Source organism: Homalodisca vitripennis, chromosome 8, assembly GCF_021130785.1.
Source record: "Homalodisca vitripennis isolate AUS2020 chromosome 8, UT_GWSS_2.1, whole genome shotgun sequence".
Taxonomy (NCBI): domain Eukaryota; kingdom Metazoa; phylum Arthropoda; class Insecta; order Hemiptera; family Cicadellidae; genus Homalodisca; species Homalodisca vitripennis.
The window spans coordinates 115,158,039-115,174,075 of NC_060214.1; the positions used below are offsets into that span (position 1 = coordinate 115,158,039).

At 34.3% G+C, this 16,037-nt stretch overlaps 1 protein-coding gene across 1 annotated transcript in view; it reads left to right on the plus strand.

Moving 5' to 3' along the window:
* Positions 1-10,131: 10,131 nt before the first annotated feature.
* The window catches only part of LOC124367951 (CD63 antigen-like), a 63,930-nt gene continuing 58,024 nt past the window's right edge, over positions 10,132-16,037 (plus strand). The window contains exon 1 of the mRNA XM_046825182.1: positions 10,132-10,335. Within this exon, the coding sequence (XP_046681138.1) occupies positions 10,276-10,335 (60 nt within the window). The 5' untranslated portion in view covers positions 10,132-10,275. The remainder of the gene's footprint in view (positions 10,336-16,037) is intronic.

Consider the following 16,037-nt stretch of genomic DNA (forward strand, 5'->3'; position numbering starts at 1 on the left):
ATTATGATCTTAATGCTGTAATTAATGTTTTTAAAATAACTTTTTCTATGGTCGGGAATTATTTACTTCCTTTCTTGTGTTATACTGGTGAGTAGAACGACTTTTAATTTTGGAACCATAAATTGATATTGATTTAAAGGATTAGCCTTAAACATGACTTTAAGACTAAACGTGCCGGAATTAATTTTTGTGTTTTTCCTCAACTTGCAAAATCCATTTTAATTTTGAAAACTCACATTAAATTTAAAAATAAATATCTACGTAATATTTGGGTAAATTGCCTAACAGCTGACATTATTAGTAAAAAATGAGGAACATGAATAAATAAATAAGCACAATTTGTAACTTATGATGTTTTCGAATATTCTCAGATTTTAATTGTCACTATCTGAAAAGGCAAATGGACAAAGCCTTAAAATTATTGAGCACATTAATTCCTAAAATATGAACGAAGTTATATTGTTGCTAAATTGTGCTGAAGTGAATTGTTGCTAAATATTATTGTATATGGCTTTGCAGTTATCTAAGATATTAGAATATTCCAGGAATATTTTAAAAGGCAAATGGGGAGCTCAAGTCAGGAGCAAGTCAATATTATATACGACATTTTGTGGTAGATTTAGGTTCCATGAATATTTTAAAAGGCAAATGGGGAGCTGAAGTCAGGAACATGTCAATATTATATACGACATTTTGTGGTAGATTTAGGTTCCATGAATATTTTAAAAGGCAAATGGGGAGCTGAAGTCATGAGCATGTCAATATTATATACGACATTTTGTGGTAGATTTAGGTTCCATGAATATTTTAAAAGGCAAATGTTGAGCTGAAACCAGGAACATGTCAATATTATATACGACATTTTGTGGTAGATTTAGGTTCCATGAATATTTTAAAAGGCAAATGGGGAGCTGAAGTCAGGAGCATGTCAATGTTATACGACATTTTGTGGTAGATTTAGGTTCCATGAATATTTTAAAAGGCAAATGGGGAGCTGAAGTCAGGAGCACGTCAATATTATATACGACATTTTGTGGTTGGTTTTGGGTTCCATGAATATTTTTAAAAGGCAAATGGGGAGCTGAACTCAGGAGCATGTCAATGTTTATATACGACATTTTGTGGTAGATTTAGGTTCCATGAATATTTTAAAAGGCAAATGGGGAGCTGAAGTCAGGAGCATGTCAATATTATATACGACATTTTGTGGTAGATTTAGGTTCCATGAATATTTTAAAAAGCAAATGGTGAGCTGAAGTCAGGAGCATGTCAATATTACATACGACATTTGGTGGTAGATTTAGGTTCCATGACTTTTTAAAAGGCATAAGGCAGCTAAAGTCAGGAAGCATGCCAAGATTCTTTACGGCATTTTGCGATATATTTAAGTAGGCCTATCAACATTTTATTTTACAGGTCGAATAAAGTGAAGGCGTTGACGGCTAGAACCCCACACTAGCGCTATCTGTGAGCTAATATTTGTGTAATAGCAAATTTCATTATATCAATGCCTAATTCAAGCATTACATATATTTTTCCTAGCACCAATACGGATTATCGAAAAACACTCAATGATTTTTGTTTACTCCTATAATTCAACATTACTAATCTTTATTAGACTTGTTACAAATGAATAAATTAATGACTCTAAACACTAAAAATGGAAAGAAGGGGTTTAGTAACTAGATTCTCACAGAAGTTTGAAATGTGTTTTTTCCTTCTGACACAAAACAATCTACTGCACAGATAAAAAATATAAGTTCATGAGGAAACTGTAGGTTTAGTAAAACAATTTTAATGATTTGTGTTAGATTTCCAGGAAAATGTCCACAAAAGTATCATACTCGTAGTGGAGTCCTATTTAAATTACGAGCTATGAAAAGTTTTAAATATTATATTACAAACTAGCAAAGTGAAAATGGTCGTCTATTTAAAGATGGAATACGTCGCTCAGCCTAGAGTATTTTTAAGCAAAAAAACAAAAACAACACTTAACATAGTAGGAATCGTGAATTATGAATTATAAATGAAAACTTAGTAGTCCTAAACAAAAACACGATATAGCCTTTAACTTGAACCTTTAACTACAAAACAAACTAGACGTTAGGCATTATTATACTGAAACTAGGTAGCTATTAATAATATTGTAATGAAATGAAAAATGTCTTTATTGAACACAAAAAAAATTGGCTCAATTGGCGAGGTTAGGACTATTAAGTCCTCTCTTACACCTAACTGTAAATTTATAAACGATACTTTTAGTGTAAAACAGATCCACAGTATAGTCTACATAACTGTTTTACATTCTATAATAATAATCTATATTTATATAAAATAATAAAATGAAAAGAAGGTTCTTAATGAGATTAAAAATAAATAAATAAAATAAGAAATTAACAGACATTCACTCATCACCATTCTTACAAAGCCATCGTTCCATACCCGATGCCACGGAATCGTCAACCCGACGAGGCCCAAAACAGATGGTCCTTAAGCACCCCCCGAAACCGTTCCCGACTACGAATACCTCTGACATGGTCCAGGAAATTATTCCAGAGTCGACAAGCAGAGACTGTAAATCATTTACTGTAAATAGAAGATCTATGAACAGGAATAGCTAACAAAGAGGCTCCACGTCGAGTATTCCAATTGCTTGTTTCAGACATAAAAGAAAAGCGTTCAGACAGATAAGAAAGAGAATAATCGTTATACAAAATAGAATGTAACATGCTAAGAAAATTGACGGAGTAGATTCAATTTTAACAGATGTAACTGATTGATGAAGGGTGTTTGTTATATGGTCATATCGTCTAAGGTTGAAGATAAAGTGAAGACAATAATTTTAAAGAATAATGCTAGTTTTATCGCACGAAACTAATCTTCTGTACCACTTGTGTAAAATTTAAACGTTTTTTCTCAGCTTAAGTGCATTAAACAACAGGTTATTTTCTACAACCTAGATATATATTACGATTAAATTAAATATAATACTATACATTAATATTAAACCCTAAAGTCTCTAGGGAACGTCAGGTAAACTTGCTGTTAGTGCGCCTGCCGATTGTAAACGCAATATAACTACCACCGCCTTGCTCTGCTCCTGCTCTGTCAGCTGTAGCTGGTACATCGATGACATTTATCCCTTCAACACTTTTACGTCCTTCTTTTTGTTCGTAGAATTACAGATGACTCATTTTAAATAGATAATTTATTAATGTCATCCAAAAATGTTAGACGTAGTATTATTGTCTATACTTTTGCTTCACATTTCAAGAGTAAATTGGTTCGCGGCAGGGATGTTCATGATTATGAAATAAGGAGCAGGGACAGCTTTCGCACTCCGCATCACAGTCATTATCACAACATCTGCCGCAAAGGGGTTGGTGTCAGACTAGTCAACAGGCTCCCCGAAAGTATAAAAAATACAATCAAACTCAGTTAAAAACACGTCTTGAAAGCTTTTTTTGTCTTTGAAGCGTTTTATTCGGATGGTGGGTTTGCGATAAGCCGCTGGGATTTATGGATAGTGCTGGATATGGGGTCAGTGTGACTTTGGTGGGAGATAATATATTTTGTGTAAGTTTGAGTGTGCGTAGTTTGGTGATTTGTAATCTGGTGTGGAGTCACGATTGCGATACAATGTCAAATTGTGACAAAACGCCCTTATTTTATATCGCGGCGTAATGACTCATTCTAAAGATACATATAATGAATATGCATCCAAATAATTAAAATGTTTTGTGAAGTGTATATAATTGAATGTATAGCAAAGTACAAAAAGTTGAGATTTTTTCTTATAAACCATAAAAATATCGAACAACTAAAAAGCATCTCTTCTAGTTCTACGACTGAAATAAGGTCGCAATGTGGATCCAACACATCTAAACTATACTTTAAGTTTTAATTAGCAATAACCTAAATCGATATCTTTGTATAATATTAATTAAAGGTTCAGGGTTTTTAGAAAACGCCAACGAAATCTTCCGATAACGGTTACATGGCCTTTATCAAACGAAAAAGTTTACTTCTATTATAGTTTATGTTCTCCTCATTTTCTTAATAACCCACATGAAGATGTATAGGGTATTCCAGAACACTTGTCGGACATTTCGTATGGTAATAGTTAACCTTTATAAAAGTGGATTCTAACTGTAGGCTACGTATGTATGTTCAGTTTTTGATAGAAACGTATCTAAAATTTCTTTAAAACCCTTTAAAAAAAACTAAAAAAATGTTACATGGATTTTAACATTAGTGATGCCTAGTTAAAAAAGTTATAATCTTAGAAAATTCAAATTCTAAATCTATCTATTTTAGGATGGAGGCTCGTTTCAAACATTTTATTAAAAAAATTATGGTTGCCTGTAAAGTCGGTTTTAAGGGCGAAGATTTTACGTGACAACGTCTTTTTCTCGGTAGAATATTTATTGATATGAATATTATTAAATTGCACAATAGGAACAAGGAATTGAATGAAAATAAGAATTGCACAAATTTTAACTATAGAAATATATTTTGTTTACTAAAACATTGTACATAATTTGAAATTAATTAAAATTTGTTATTGTAAATGGTAAAGTTGAATAAAACATTTACTAAAATTGGAATTTGAAATTCTTGCTAAACACAGTTAAATTCTAACTCCGCGCGTGGTGATTGGTCGGTTTAGTTCGTTTGTTTGGTCGCACTGTTATGACAGGTTAGAGGTTATAATTTGTTATTTTAAATGTTTGACTAGCAATACGCGCTGTTTCTTCTCAATCGACTGAATTACGATTGATTGCAGAGTGATTTAAACTAATAATTTACTTAACACTATCAACATTTGTCAATAGTATGACATAACCTATAAACTCAGTTTCTCAACTTTTGTGTCAATCTAACAATTAATCAATCAATCATAGTTTACGATAATGAAATATCAGTGTACAATTATTTACCTTTATTGTTGTAGTTGTTGTAAATGACGAATCTAAGCACTCCACATTTTCACGAATAAACATAGTTATCTGCTTTATCCCGTGCGGCGGACCCACAGTTATCTGCTTTATCCCGTGCGGATCACGTGCGGCGGACCCACTGGACGGGCATCGTAACGTTACCGGGCGTTACACTTTTTCATGAGTGACTCCGAGACGCAACCTAATTTAAGACGTTGTCACGTCAAAAATAACAAAGAACAAGCATTTTACGAGTATTTACAATAACGTCTTGTTTGTCACCCATACAGTTTTAGTTGTTTTAGGGATTGGGATGACTCCGAATCCCAAGTAATAAATATATTGTAGTCTTGGAGTCTGATGTCACAAAGATGCAAATATTTGAGTTTGAACTTCTTAGTCGCCGACATTTTTGGATCCTTCAGATACACGTGGATTCCATATTCCAGGAGTCAAGTCTGTGAGACCGTGGAATTCCAGACGCTACAGGAGACCAACACGTGCGTCAGATACAAACCCAAGGTAAGTAATGCGAGTGACTCGAGAGGCAGTCGCGCTACAAGCGATTCAAGTTCTTCTACTAAAGAACTCAGATCTCCCCATAACCTTGTTATTCTTTGTAAAACCATAGTTCTTCCTTTGGTGGAGTACTGCTGTCTTGTTTCGTCACCTCATCAAGCCTTTCACATTGAAATGCTCAACAGAGTGCAAGTCCGCTTCATCAGAGCTTTGGGAACAAGGCTTGGGTATCAGTACATGGAGACCCCAATCTACATCGTGGAGGAACTGTTCGACATCCAATCACTCTTTTTGCGGTGGGCTTATCAACACCTCAACTTTCTGCGAGGGCTGGTCAACGGCGATATAGACTGTCCTGACCTGCTGGGAGCTGTGACTTTCACTGTGCCGAGAGGGACTCGCTCGAAGTCAGTTTTCAGTAGGCGTTTCCAGCCAACAAATTATGCTCTAAACCACGGCATATCCAGACTCTTGAAGACTGGTGAAGCGGCTTCTTCCTCCGTCAATTTCTTCGGGAATTCTTCTTTCAGGACGGATGCTATTGGTTTCCTGAGAGACTGGAAGTGATGCGTGGTCATTAAGTGGATAAAGTCGTTCCTTTATTTAATTCCTATATGTCAAAATACCTTGATATTGTTTTGTTTGTTTTTGTTTGTTTGTTTGTATACTTATTTTCTATTGTTGGTTTCATTCGGATCTACTTGTAACATTTGTAAAATTGGTGTTGTACCGTTGAAATAAATAAATAAATAAAGTTACAAACAGGTTTGTATTTGGTAGTGCTACACCTGCGATACTTCAGAGCGGCATCCACCAGACCACCGCTGCCTCAGTCTTCTTCAGCTGATGACGCACCGCTCTGTGTGGACACACACTATGCCGCCGAAACAACGACCGTTACCCTTGTAGGTCAGGTCGCGCAAGCCGTCCAGCAGGACGCCGCTTAAGAGGAAGGTGGAGTGGGAATAAATTCAACATTCGCATTGAATTAACCATTATCACAATAGCTATGTTATTCGTAGGTTTGTCTCGTAAAACAGATAAAATGTTCTGACATTTATCTTTCAAAGACGTTTAAAATGAGATGTGGCAACGTAACACTGCATGACTATTATGTGTTCTATCGTTTGAACTGTTTTCAAAATATAGTTTTATTGGGCTGGTAGCGAAATTTAATAAACTATGTTCATGTGATTTTTCACTTTAAAGGAAATTCGTTGCAAATGAACTATTTGGAAGGTTTATTACTTTAAGTGTACTGCAAAATCATATAAAATAAGAAATATTTTTGTGTACCTAAAAACGTTACATGTTTAGACTAGCCATTTTGAGACCGTTAATGTTTATTGCAAAAATGTTTTAAAAAATATTTACTTTTACAGAGTTTTAAAAGCACAGACTATGTTGCTGAGAGTTACGTATGAAAATGAAGTAATTATAATCTACAGCAATAATAATAATACGTTTTTCAAAAAGAAAACTAGTTTTTAATTCTTATTTGTTTCAGAAAAAACACATATTTCAATCGTGAAACAATAATTTTCATATACTTTTAAAACGAGGTACCTCATAATGTGCACTTCCATATAAATTTTGTTATATATATATATAAATTTTTCCACGGAGAAGGTTTTTATGCTATGTCTATTGATGTAACTCGCCACCAGGCGAGGCTGCAAAAGATAAAAGTTTTCAAAGCGCCTTCACATTATAAATTGCAATTACGAGGCAGTTGTATATTAAACAGCCACACACTATTTGAAGGCGCTAAGTTATGATGTATATTTGTCTTTAAAATAAATTTCTGGTTGACCTAAAGCTTGAGTGTTAGGCCACTTTATAATAAAGTACATGTACGTGTACATTAAACTTTTGACAGATTTTCTTGATTGTACATCAAGGTAAACTCTACATCTGCGTTGGAAATATGATTCACTTGAACCAGAAGTGCTCATGCACGGGCAAAGCTTATGAAAAGTGTAATTAAAAATGTCAAAAAATTAGTATTCAGGAATGGGCACATTTTAGTAAATACATACATGTTCATGAGACATTTCATGATAGAAGGAATTTACTACAGTATATACTATGATTAGTTAAATATTTTTTATTTGTATACAATACCGAGTCTTATGTAAAACTACCAATTCCTTTACATTTCGTTCCGTCATTTAAAAAAGGCAAAGTATTTTTGACAACTAACTTTGTCCAAATGTTTCTGCTGACCGAACATTTAAAGCATTACTAAGTCACACGTTTTTATTTGAAATTTTAAGATTCGAACCCGGGACCTCCATTTCTGGCACACTGTTTATTACATTCAATTAAACTATTTTAGACAGATATCGTGTGTTTTATTTAAAAGAATTGCATTTTTTCTACATTATTAAGTTGCTACTAATTATGCTCATAGTGTAAACAATATTCTTTATTAACAAATTAATGGAGAATCGTAACAGCGTCATTAAACTTAAATACAATTTGATATTTAAAAAGTTTTTATTGGTGTTCAGTTTTTATCATATAATAAAAAATCTCTTCCGAGATACTCTTATATAGTGTAACCGTCTCCAGAACATAGAGCTACAACCCTTAGGATTGATAAGAAAATGGACGACAGCTCTCTAGATTGCAACCAAGGAAGTACCCCCACTGCCCTCTTCTGGATCACGAATGGACGAAACACACGGGGTTGGATATCACTGAGGTCGTAGTAATGAATACTCAATTTGCAAAGTTGTGGCAGTTTAAACCTACAAGCACCACTTTTAGATGTAAAAATAAAATAATATCTTGCCACGTTGCTGCCAAAGTAGAGTGATAATGAACTTAAATTATATCTTGGGGGTGGGTCTAATGCTTTCAATGTTTCTATGGAAGAACTTAATCATTTACTAAAAATTTTAAATCGACCCCCCTTCACGTCGATGTCGACTCACACGCGCGGCGTCAACATCTTGGCTAAAAATTGCAGCTGTAGTCGGAAAAAGTGTAGATTAGTAGACTAGAAGGCTAAAACATGAATACTGGAAGCACTCGAAGTTGTACTCATAATTAAATAGCACTCGTACACTCGCCTAAAACGAAATCACGACGGTATCAACTATTTATCGAGACAACTTATAATCACGACAACGTGGTCTCTTCAGAAGGACACCACCACAACTATTATCTGTATTAATCTTCCAAATAAAACATCATCAAAGGTAAGTTACTTTAGCATTTACAATTTTACTTCAATTAGTTTCAAATTAGATGTCTCCCGTGAATGGGCTAATTTTTAATACGAAAATATAAGTTTTACTTACGGACAAGGCGCGCGAGATGTTGCTTGGCAGCACAATATTCGAGAAAGAAAAGATTATTACGCGTGCAATTAGGTTATTAATCCGGCCAAGAATTTAATTCCAAGAACATCAGATTAAACGTGCTAACCAATAACGAGTAACAGGGTTGCGAAAATGTATATTAATAAAATGAAACTAAATAACAGTACAGTAAGATGCGATTAAATTCGCCTGTTGATGTTTCTGCTCCCTAAGACAATAATGGAGATGAGGTTTAAACAGTGCATGATATACTGTTTTAGTAGTGGCTGTGTCTCTTATTTATTATTATTATATACATTCCAGTATTCGGTTTTCTACATAGATTGTCAATATGCGGTGTTCAGCTATGTCTTTAGCTATTACCACTCCCAAGTATTTTGCGTCTGTTGCCATTTTAAGTGAGCTGCTTGTTTCTTTTTGCTGCACATTATGATTTGCTGGATCTTAGCCTTCTGTATTACCAGGTTGTTATATTGGCAATACTGCACAACCTATACCAGGCTTCGTTTACAAATCAGTAGCTGTCCAATCTTTCATATCTAACTGTGCAATAAAAACACTACACTGACAATAAAATTAACAGCTGTTGTACCTGGCGAATAATTTGCACTCACAACACAGTTATTTATTTTAAAACGTAAAAGATATTTCTTGATTTAAAAAAAAACATATACTAGCAAATTTATTCAATGTGTATTTACATTGAAAAAATGAAGGGCTAACCTCTTTCGACCTCTTTGATCCGTCACAAAGTAGTCTACATGTAAACTGCTGATATTTATTTGGTAACTAATCTACATTGACATAATGCGCTTACCGCAGTTTGACATATTAATTATTTTTGCACCTGAAGAAGAGTGTACAGTTAAATCGTCGAAACGTAGTATTCTATTTTTGTAACATTAATGAAGGCAACACTCTGAAAACCTGCCACACTCCCAATATTATCTGTGAAAATCTAATTATTTCCAATTAAATTGCAAATATTTAGTCTTCTAAAGTAAAAATTATAAATCAAATGTGAAATGTTTATCAAATCAAGCACTCAGAGTTAATCTGGCGTAGTAACATCACATTCGAGGTTAATTTTGCAATAACATCCATAAAAAACGGACTTTGTTATTTTCAGAATTGAAGTCGTAATCGCGGTTGTTATATTTGACAACTTCCCGTTAATCGAGACATGTAACTGATGACAGAATGGCACAAAACACGAATCACTTGAAAGGTGGCGTAACCGCGCCAACTGGAAGTGGCCCAATGCCAGTGGAGGTGAATCGAACCACGTGACACACCCGCCCCTCCACAACACCGCCTTCACAACATTGTATTGTAATTGTAGCGGAGTAGTAGATTAGTATTCAGTTTTCTGTTGAGAGCGCGCTGACTCGCCTCCTCTGCGAACCAAACGACAACCTCCATCCATCCAGTTCTGTCCCGTGTGTTGGTGTAGTGTTTTGTGTAGCTGAGACCTCCAACACTACAAGATGAGTTGTGCAATGGGAACGATTCGTTACATCCTATTCTTTTTCAACTTCTTGTTAGCGGTAAGTCTTGAACTGTTGTTTTTTACCGCCCCCAGAGGCTACCGTTTATTATCAAATCATTGTGGCCTTCTGGTCGCTCATTGGTACATTCGTTTGTACTTGTGTACTTAATTACAGTTTTGACACGTGATCAAATTTGGATTCCTGATATGAATTATCATTTTTTGTTTTGGTATTTTGATCGCTAATCTTAAATAAGTTTCTAAATATAATAAGTGAAGACATTTGCCATCATTTATTATTTAATATTATATATTTAAAAATACAACGTTTCGGGAATTGTAATCTATCCTTTTCTGCAGGTGACAAAAACCATAAGTGCAACGTCAAGCATACATAAAATTCAAAACTATTTATGGCGTCACGAGAACCTGCTAAAGCCACACGCAAAACAAAACACGTTTTCTGTTTTTCCTGTTTTGAAATTTGTGATGTGATTTTTATATCGGTTCGTTGATGCAATATTTTATTGTATGGTTTGATCTGGATTTAAACCGTGTTTTACCTTGAAAAGTGAATTTTTACACAATTTAATTAGCGGTAATATGTTTGTAAATCAATCTGTTTCTGTGTGTACGGTGGATGAGAAAAGACACTTTCTGTGTTAATGATTGGGTTCATTATACAAAACAGCACAATTTGTTGCAAAAGTTAAGTCAGGGATTTGCCGTTGGGTGACAACAGGTTACTCAAGAGAAAAGGCTGTAATTATGTATATTGTAGTTTTCAGGGCCAATGAGAACACAATCTCTTCTTTGATTCTAGCTATTGTGTACTGGAACAAACACAATCCGTGCCTGTGTGTAAGAGAGCCTGATTAAAGCGTGGAACACAAATTTATGAGATATGCAATGACAATTGAACAGCTTGACGTCACAACCACAGTATTAATTTAAAGAACAATACCAGTTGTCACAGTTCGCAAATTAATTACCCTTATCTATCACACAAATAATGGTTTCTACTTAACTGTTGTGTGGGAAATGAATCATGGCAACAGGTGGAGTAGCACAGCTTATAGATGACAGTAGCGTAACTAGTATTATCTGGAGAGGTGGAAAACCGACCTCGTCTTTTTTACCGTTTTTATTATACAGAGTGTCTTAAATCCCCCCCCCCCAATTAACTTTTTTATCATAAATAAGGAGTGATTTACTCTGGGTAATGTTGATATGACCAACTGAGGAGTTTTTGACGCATACAATTTTTGAACCCCACCCCATGTGGTATTTTGGGGGCAAGTAAAAATTTTTAGATAGGAACTCCTAGCAAGTGACACCTCATTTTAAAGGTATTACGAAAAGAAGACGAATGGCGCCAACTAGAGGTAGGCTATGTAATGTTACTCTATCAAATTTGTTGGGCAATTAAAGTTTCAAGTTGGCCAATTAAAGTGTTTTTTTCTGTTATGTTCGGTTTTGTTGAAATTAATTGAAAAAATGGCCGAATGCTTTAATTAATTTAAGTCGCAAAATCAAAGTTTTCTTTATTTATTTCTTAGATGTTCATGCCTTATTTTCTTAGGTTTTCTGTTATGTAAATATAATATACCAAATTGTAAAATTATGTGTTGTTGCATATAATATATATATATATATATATATATATATATATATATATATATATATATAATGTTTGTTTTGGTTATTTATCAAGTTATTAATGTGTAATGATACAATGTGTTTTAAATTTAAATTTCAGATACGAATTTTCAGTTCCACTTTTGTATTTTTAAATAATAGCTGTAGTATGTTTTTATATGTTTTTTTTCTCTCTCAAATAGCTTCGGATAGAGGGGATAAAACAAAAACTGCATTGGAAACAAATGGTGATTCTGGAATAAAAAAAAGTTTTAATTTGAATTGTTGTATAACATCGCATCACAGTTTACATTAAAGATATTTAAGGTGGATAAAACCATTCACTGACTAGTTATTTTTAGAACTTTCCGCACGAAATCATAAAACAAGTTATGACAAAAATCAATAAACATCAACAACAGCGTAGGCTACATTAACTACCGTCCTGTGCTGTTGTGCTTGCAAGTTTGTTGTGCTTGTCTCTCGTTCCATACTGGTGGATGTCTCGGCCTTGAACGAAAGCACACATTGACCAGTAGTACACACCTCCAACACATAGAGGCTGGGCAAAGTAAGCAGTTTTGGTTCCTTTGAACGCATTCATGCGCGAATCTCTGAAATTTAGCTTGAGCACAATTCGAATTGCCTGTCTTTGTATATGTACAAAAATATATGTAACATATACAAATATGGTAAATGTCCGAAAAACTGTCAAATTTTACATAATAAATTTTCAGACAATGTTGTAGGAACATAGAGTGGAATGCAAAATCTCCTTCGCTTAAAAACAGCCCATCCCTCTGTGTGACAGAAAGGTCCTATAGAGTTGAAACTGGGTATAAAGTATCCTCTTGATGCAAGGAAGAAATCCTATTGGTTTTAAAGTCAAAGGACAAATCGTCCATCTGTCTGTCTGTCCGCTTGCACGTTTGTACGATATCTCTTGATAGAAGGGTTCTTGAAACTTGAAACTCAGTGCATTAGAACGTAGTCAGGAAAAAATTGAGGGGGGGGATCAAGACGGCTGATATTTTGCCGTAGTGGACAGAAAGTAAGTAAGCAAGTGCAGTCAACCGCTTCATTCCCCATTTTTTTCCTTAATACGTTCTTGACCCGTTATAATTTTGAGAACGGTCTTTCAGCAGCATATGTCAGTAATACTGAATTATTTAAACAATGATAATAATTTGCTAAAAAAAGTTAATTCGAAAATTTTGGGGGGTCCTGACCCCTTAGACCCCTCGCTGGCTACGTCTGTGCGAGTAGCACAAATGCTCCTCTTGGTCCAAGAAAGAACCTTATTGATTTGTTATGTTACGCTTTTGATACGTTTTGTCAATTCTTCGGTATCTTATATATCAATTAATGTTTCCAATACATGTGTATTTTATGCGTTATTAATTATTCAAATAATAATCCAAATACAAATAGAAATAATTTTGGTAGACTTCCGTACGCATTAGACTACATCCACCTGTCGATATGGATGATAAGAATATATCGATATTAGCTATTTAAATATACCGATTCAATCCGATATCCTAATCATATTATAATTGCAAAAGTGCCTGTGTTTGTTTGTTTTGTTTTCATGCGTAAACTATTAAACCGATTGTACTCAAATTCTGGTTGGACATGGGCTACTTAGGGTACTGGGATAAATATTGGCCTATTATTGTTTCGAAATTCCCTCTGGGCCTACGCCCCACTGGTCTTTGAAATATCAAAGAAAACCCAGCTTAATCTCATAGTTACGAAATATTAATTGAAAGATCCTGTTAAATGTAACCAACTGTTTGTGTCAACATTGAGTTTGACAGCGCAATCATATTTTTAATTTATTTACCACTTTTTAAATAACAATATTTATTTTTCATAACTGTGAATAATTATGTGCAAGAAGATCTAGATAACCGAGACTGCTTCCTTTACATTACTACAGTCCAAAAAAATAAGACGATAAATTATTATTGAAATATTGCCATCGTTATATAATATGTTACATATATTTTTGTAACACATCACGATGACTAATGTCCTAATAGCTATTTTCCTGTTACTACTTACTGTCATTGTTAAGGAATGATAAAAATTCAAGAGCAAAAATAAGGAAGACCGATAAAATACTTTGAATTCCTTAAACTAAAACACGCATTGTTGTAGTGGTTGATTTTTATCAGTGTTTCCTCGTCCTGTTTATAAAATATCGTCTGTGAACTAAACAAAAATGTTGACATCGAGTAACAAAATATTAGAGGAAAACAAGAGGGGACCGAAATTTATCTTTATATCGAATGACAAAAGTCCTAAATCTGATTGTTATTATAATGTCAATATACAGATCTACATGACGCTCTCAATGTGCTTAAACATAATGCACAGAGAAAAATGTATATACTTTGCCCAGAATATTGTGGAGTGACATGATTTCCTAGTGAAGTACAAATATTATCAGTTTTTCTTTGAAACGCTGACAGTCATTAGTAGTATTATATAGTTCCCGGAAAAGTGAGTCACATCCGGGATTACAGATAGTGGTGTTAGGCGTGAGAGGAAATAACTGCAATAACTTACTGCCGATAATAATTGACGCCAGGCTAAGGCAAAGCCCACCAAAATACACTCTGGAGCTTGCATTATTTCATCTACATGTAAACAAAGACAGAGTTGGCTGGTCGCCAGATTGTAACACAGCCATCTGGATGTAGTCGTCACTCGTGCCGCTGTACGCCAGTGCCACACTGATCTGACAAGTGACAATAGTGGTGGCATTGCGAAACTTGTAAATGTCGAACGTCTACTTAACCTCCCACCACTGAGTCATCGTCGTGTAACTATAACCTCTCGAGTTACAATGCTATCTCGTTGTTTATCAAATTATGGTATTAGTCACAATATACGTATTATTCTGGGTGTGAAGAAGAAGAAGAAGAAGAGAAAACCCTGTAAATATCAAAAAAATATTTATCAATTAAAATTAAGTCACTGTTCTCCTTTATTAAGAATCTAAACTGTTTTTGTTTATTTATCGCAGTGTTGGCTTGGGTTGTGAAACACATGTACGAAATAGGTGGTTATGGAGTTTTTTATTTGGTGCTTTTAAAATATTGTACATTTAGGTTTAGAAGGGGATATGAACGGTCCAAAGGGCCTATGTTGAATTTGCTAACTTGATGGCTGAAGGATTATTTAAACCAATCCTTCTGCAATTTTTACCCATTGCTTATCAGATTATATAGGGCTTTTAGCTCTACTTTAATAAAGTTATCTGTAAAATTTAGAAAAAACGGACGATTTTTAAAAATCTGTGCTTTTATTCGTACTATGGATTTTATTTCTCCATAAAATGACAAAGTGGAGTTGTAAGGTTTGCTACAGTAGCAAAACATTTTGTAAAGTGTCAAGTAAATAGTTCAAATAATCTTTTAAATGTACTTTTGCGTGGAAAGAGAAAAAGCTTGGTTTGTTTACTTAGTGAACTGTATTATTATATGCAGACAAGGGTTGTATTACTGTATATTAAAATTCAGCTGGAACATGCCTGTCACATTATTATTCCTCTCTCTTTTCTAATCTGTACCCTTCTTTTCGTAACCCGCCCTTCTTTTGGCATTGCTTGAGCTGCGTTTTTTTAAATCGTTTTAAGATCGTTTTCTTCAAACGTTTTAAGATTCAATTCTGTTTCTGCCTAGATCTTTTATTCCAAATTCATTCAAAACTTGTGGTCTGCCAAGATGTCCATAATTAAATGTGATAGCTCCATTCCGTACTCCAAGTTCCAGTCTTTTTTTCCGAAAAAAAAAACATCCGATTTTAGAAATTGTTGAACTATTCGTTCACTTTGTGCGTCTTCCCATGTAAACATTTTCTTAGCAAATCTGGGTTTAAAAGAGTTTTATAAAGTGGTTTTATTGCTAACAATACAACATGCCGGATCTTATTGAAGTGAAAACTTCTTTAGGCGCGTTGAGCGTTTTGGTAGAGGGTAAAATCCTCGGTTCGCGTCACCGACATGCTAATGATACTAACCTGCATGAAAAAGTCAGTCTCGCTGTGTTTTTTAACCGTAGACTTGGCCGCGGACTACTAACCTGCATGAAAAAGTCAGTCTCGCTGTGTTAA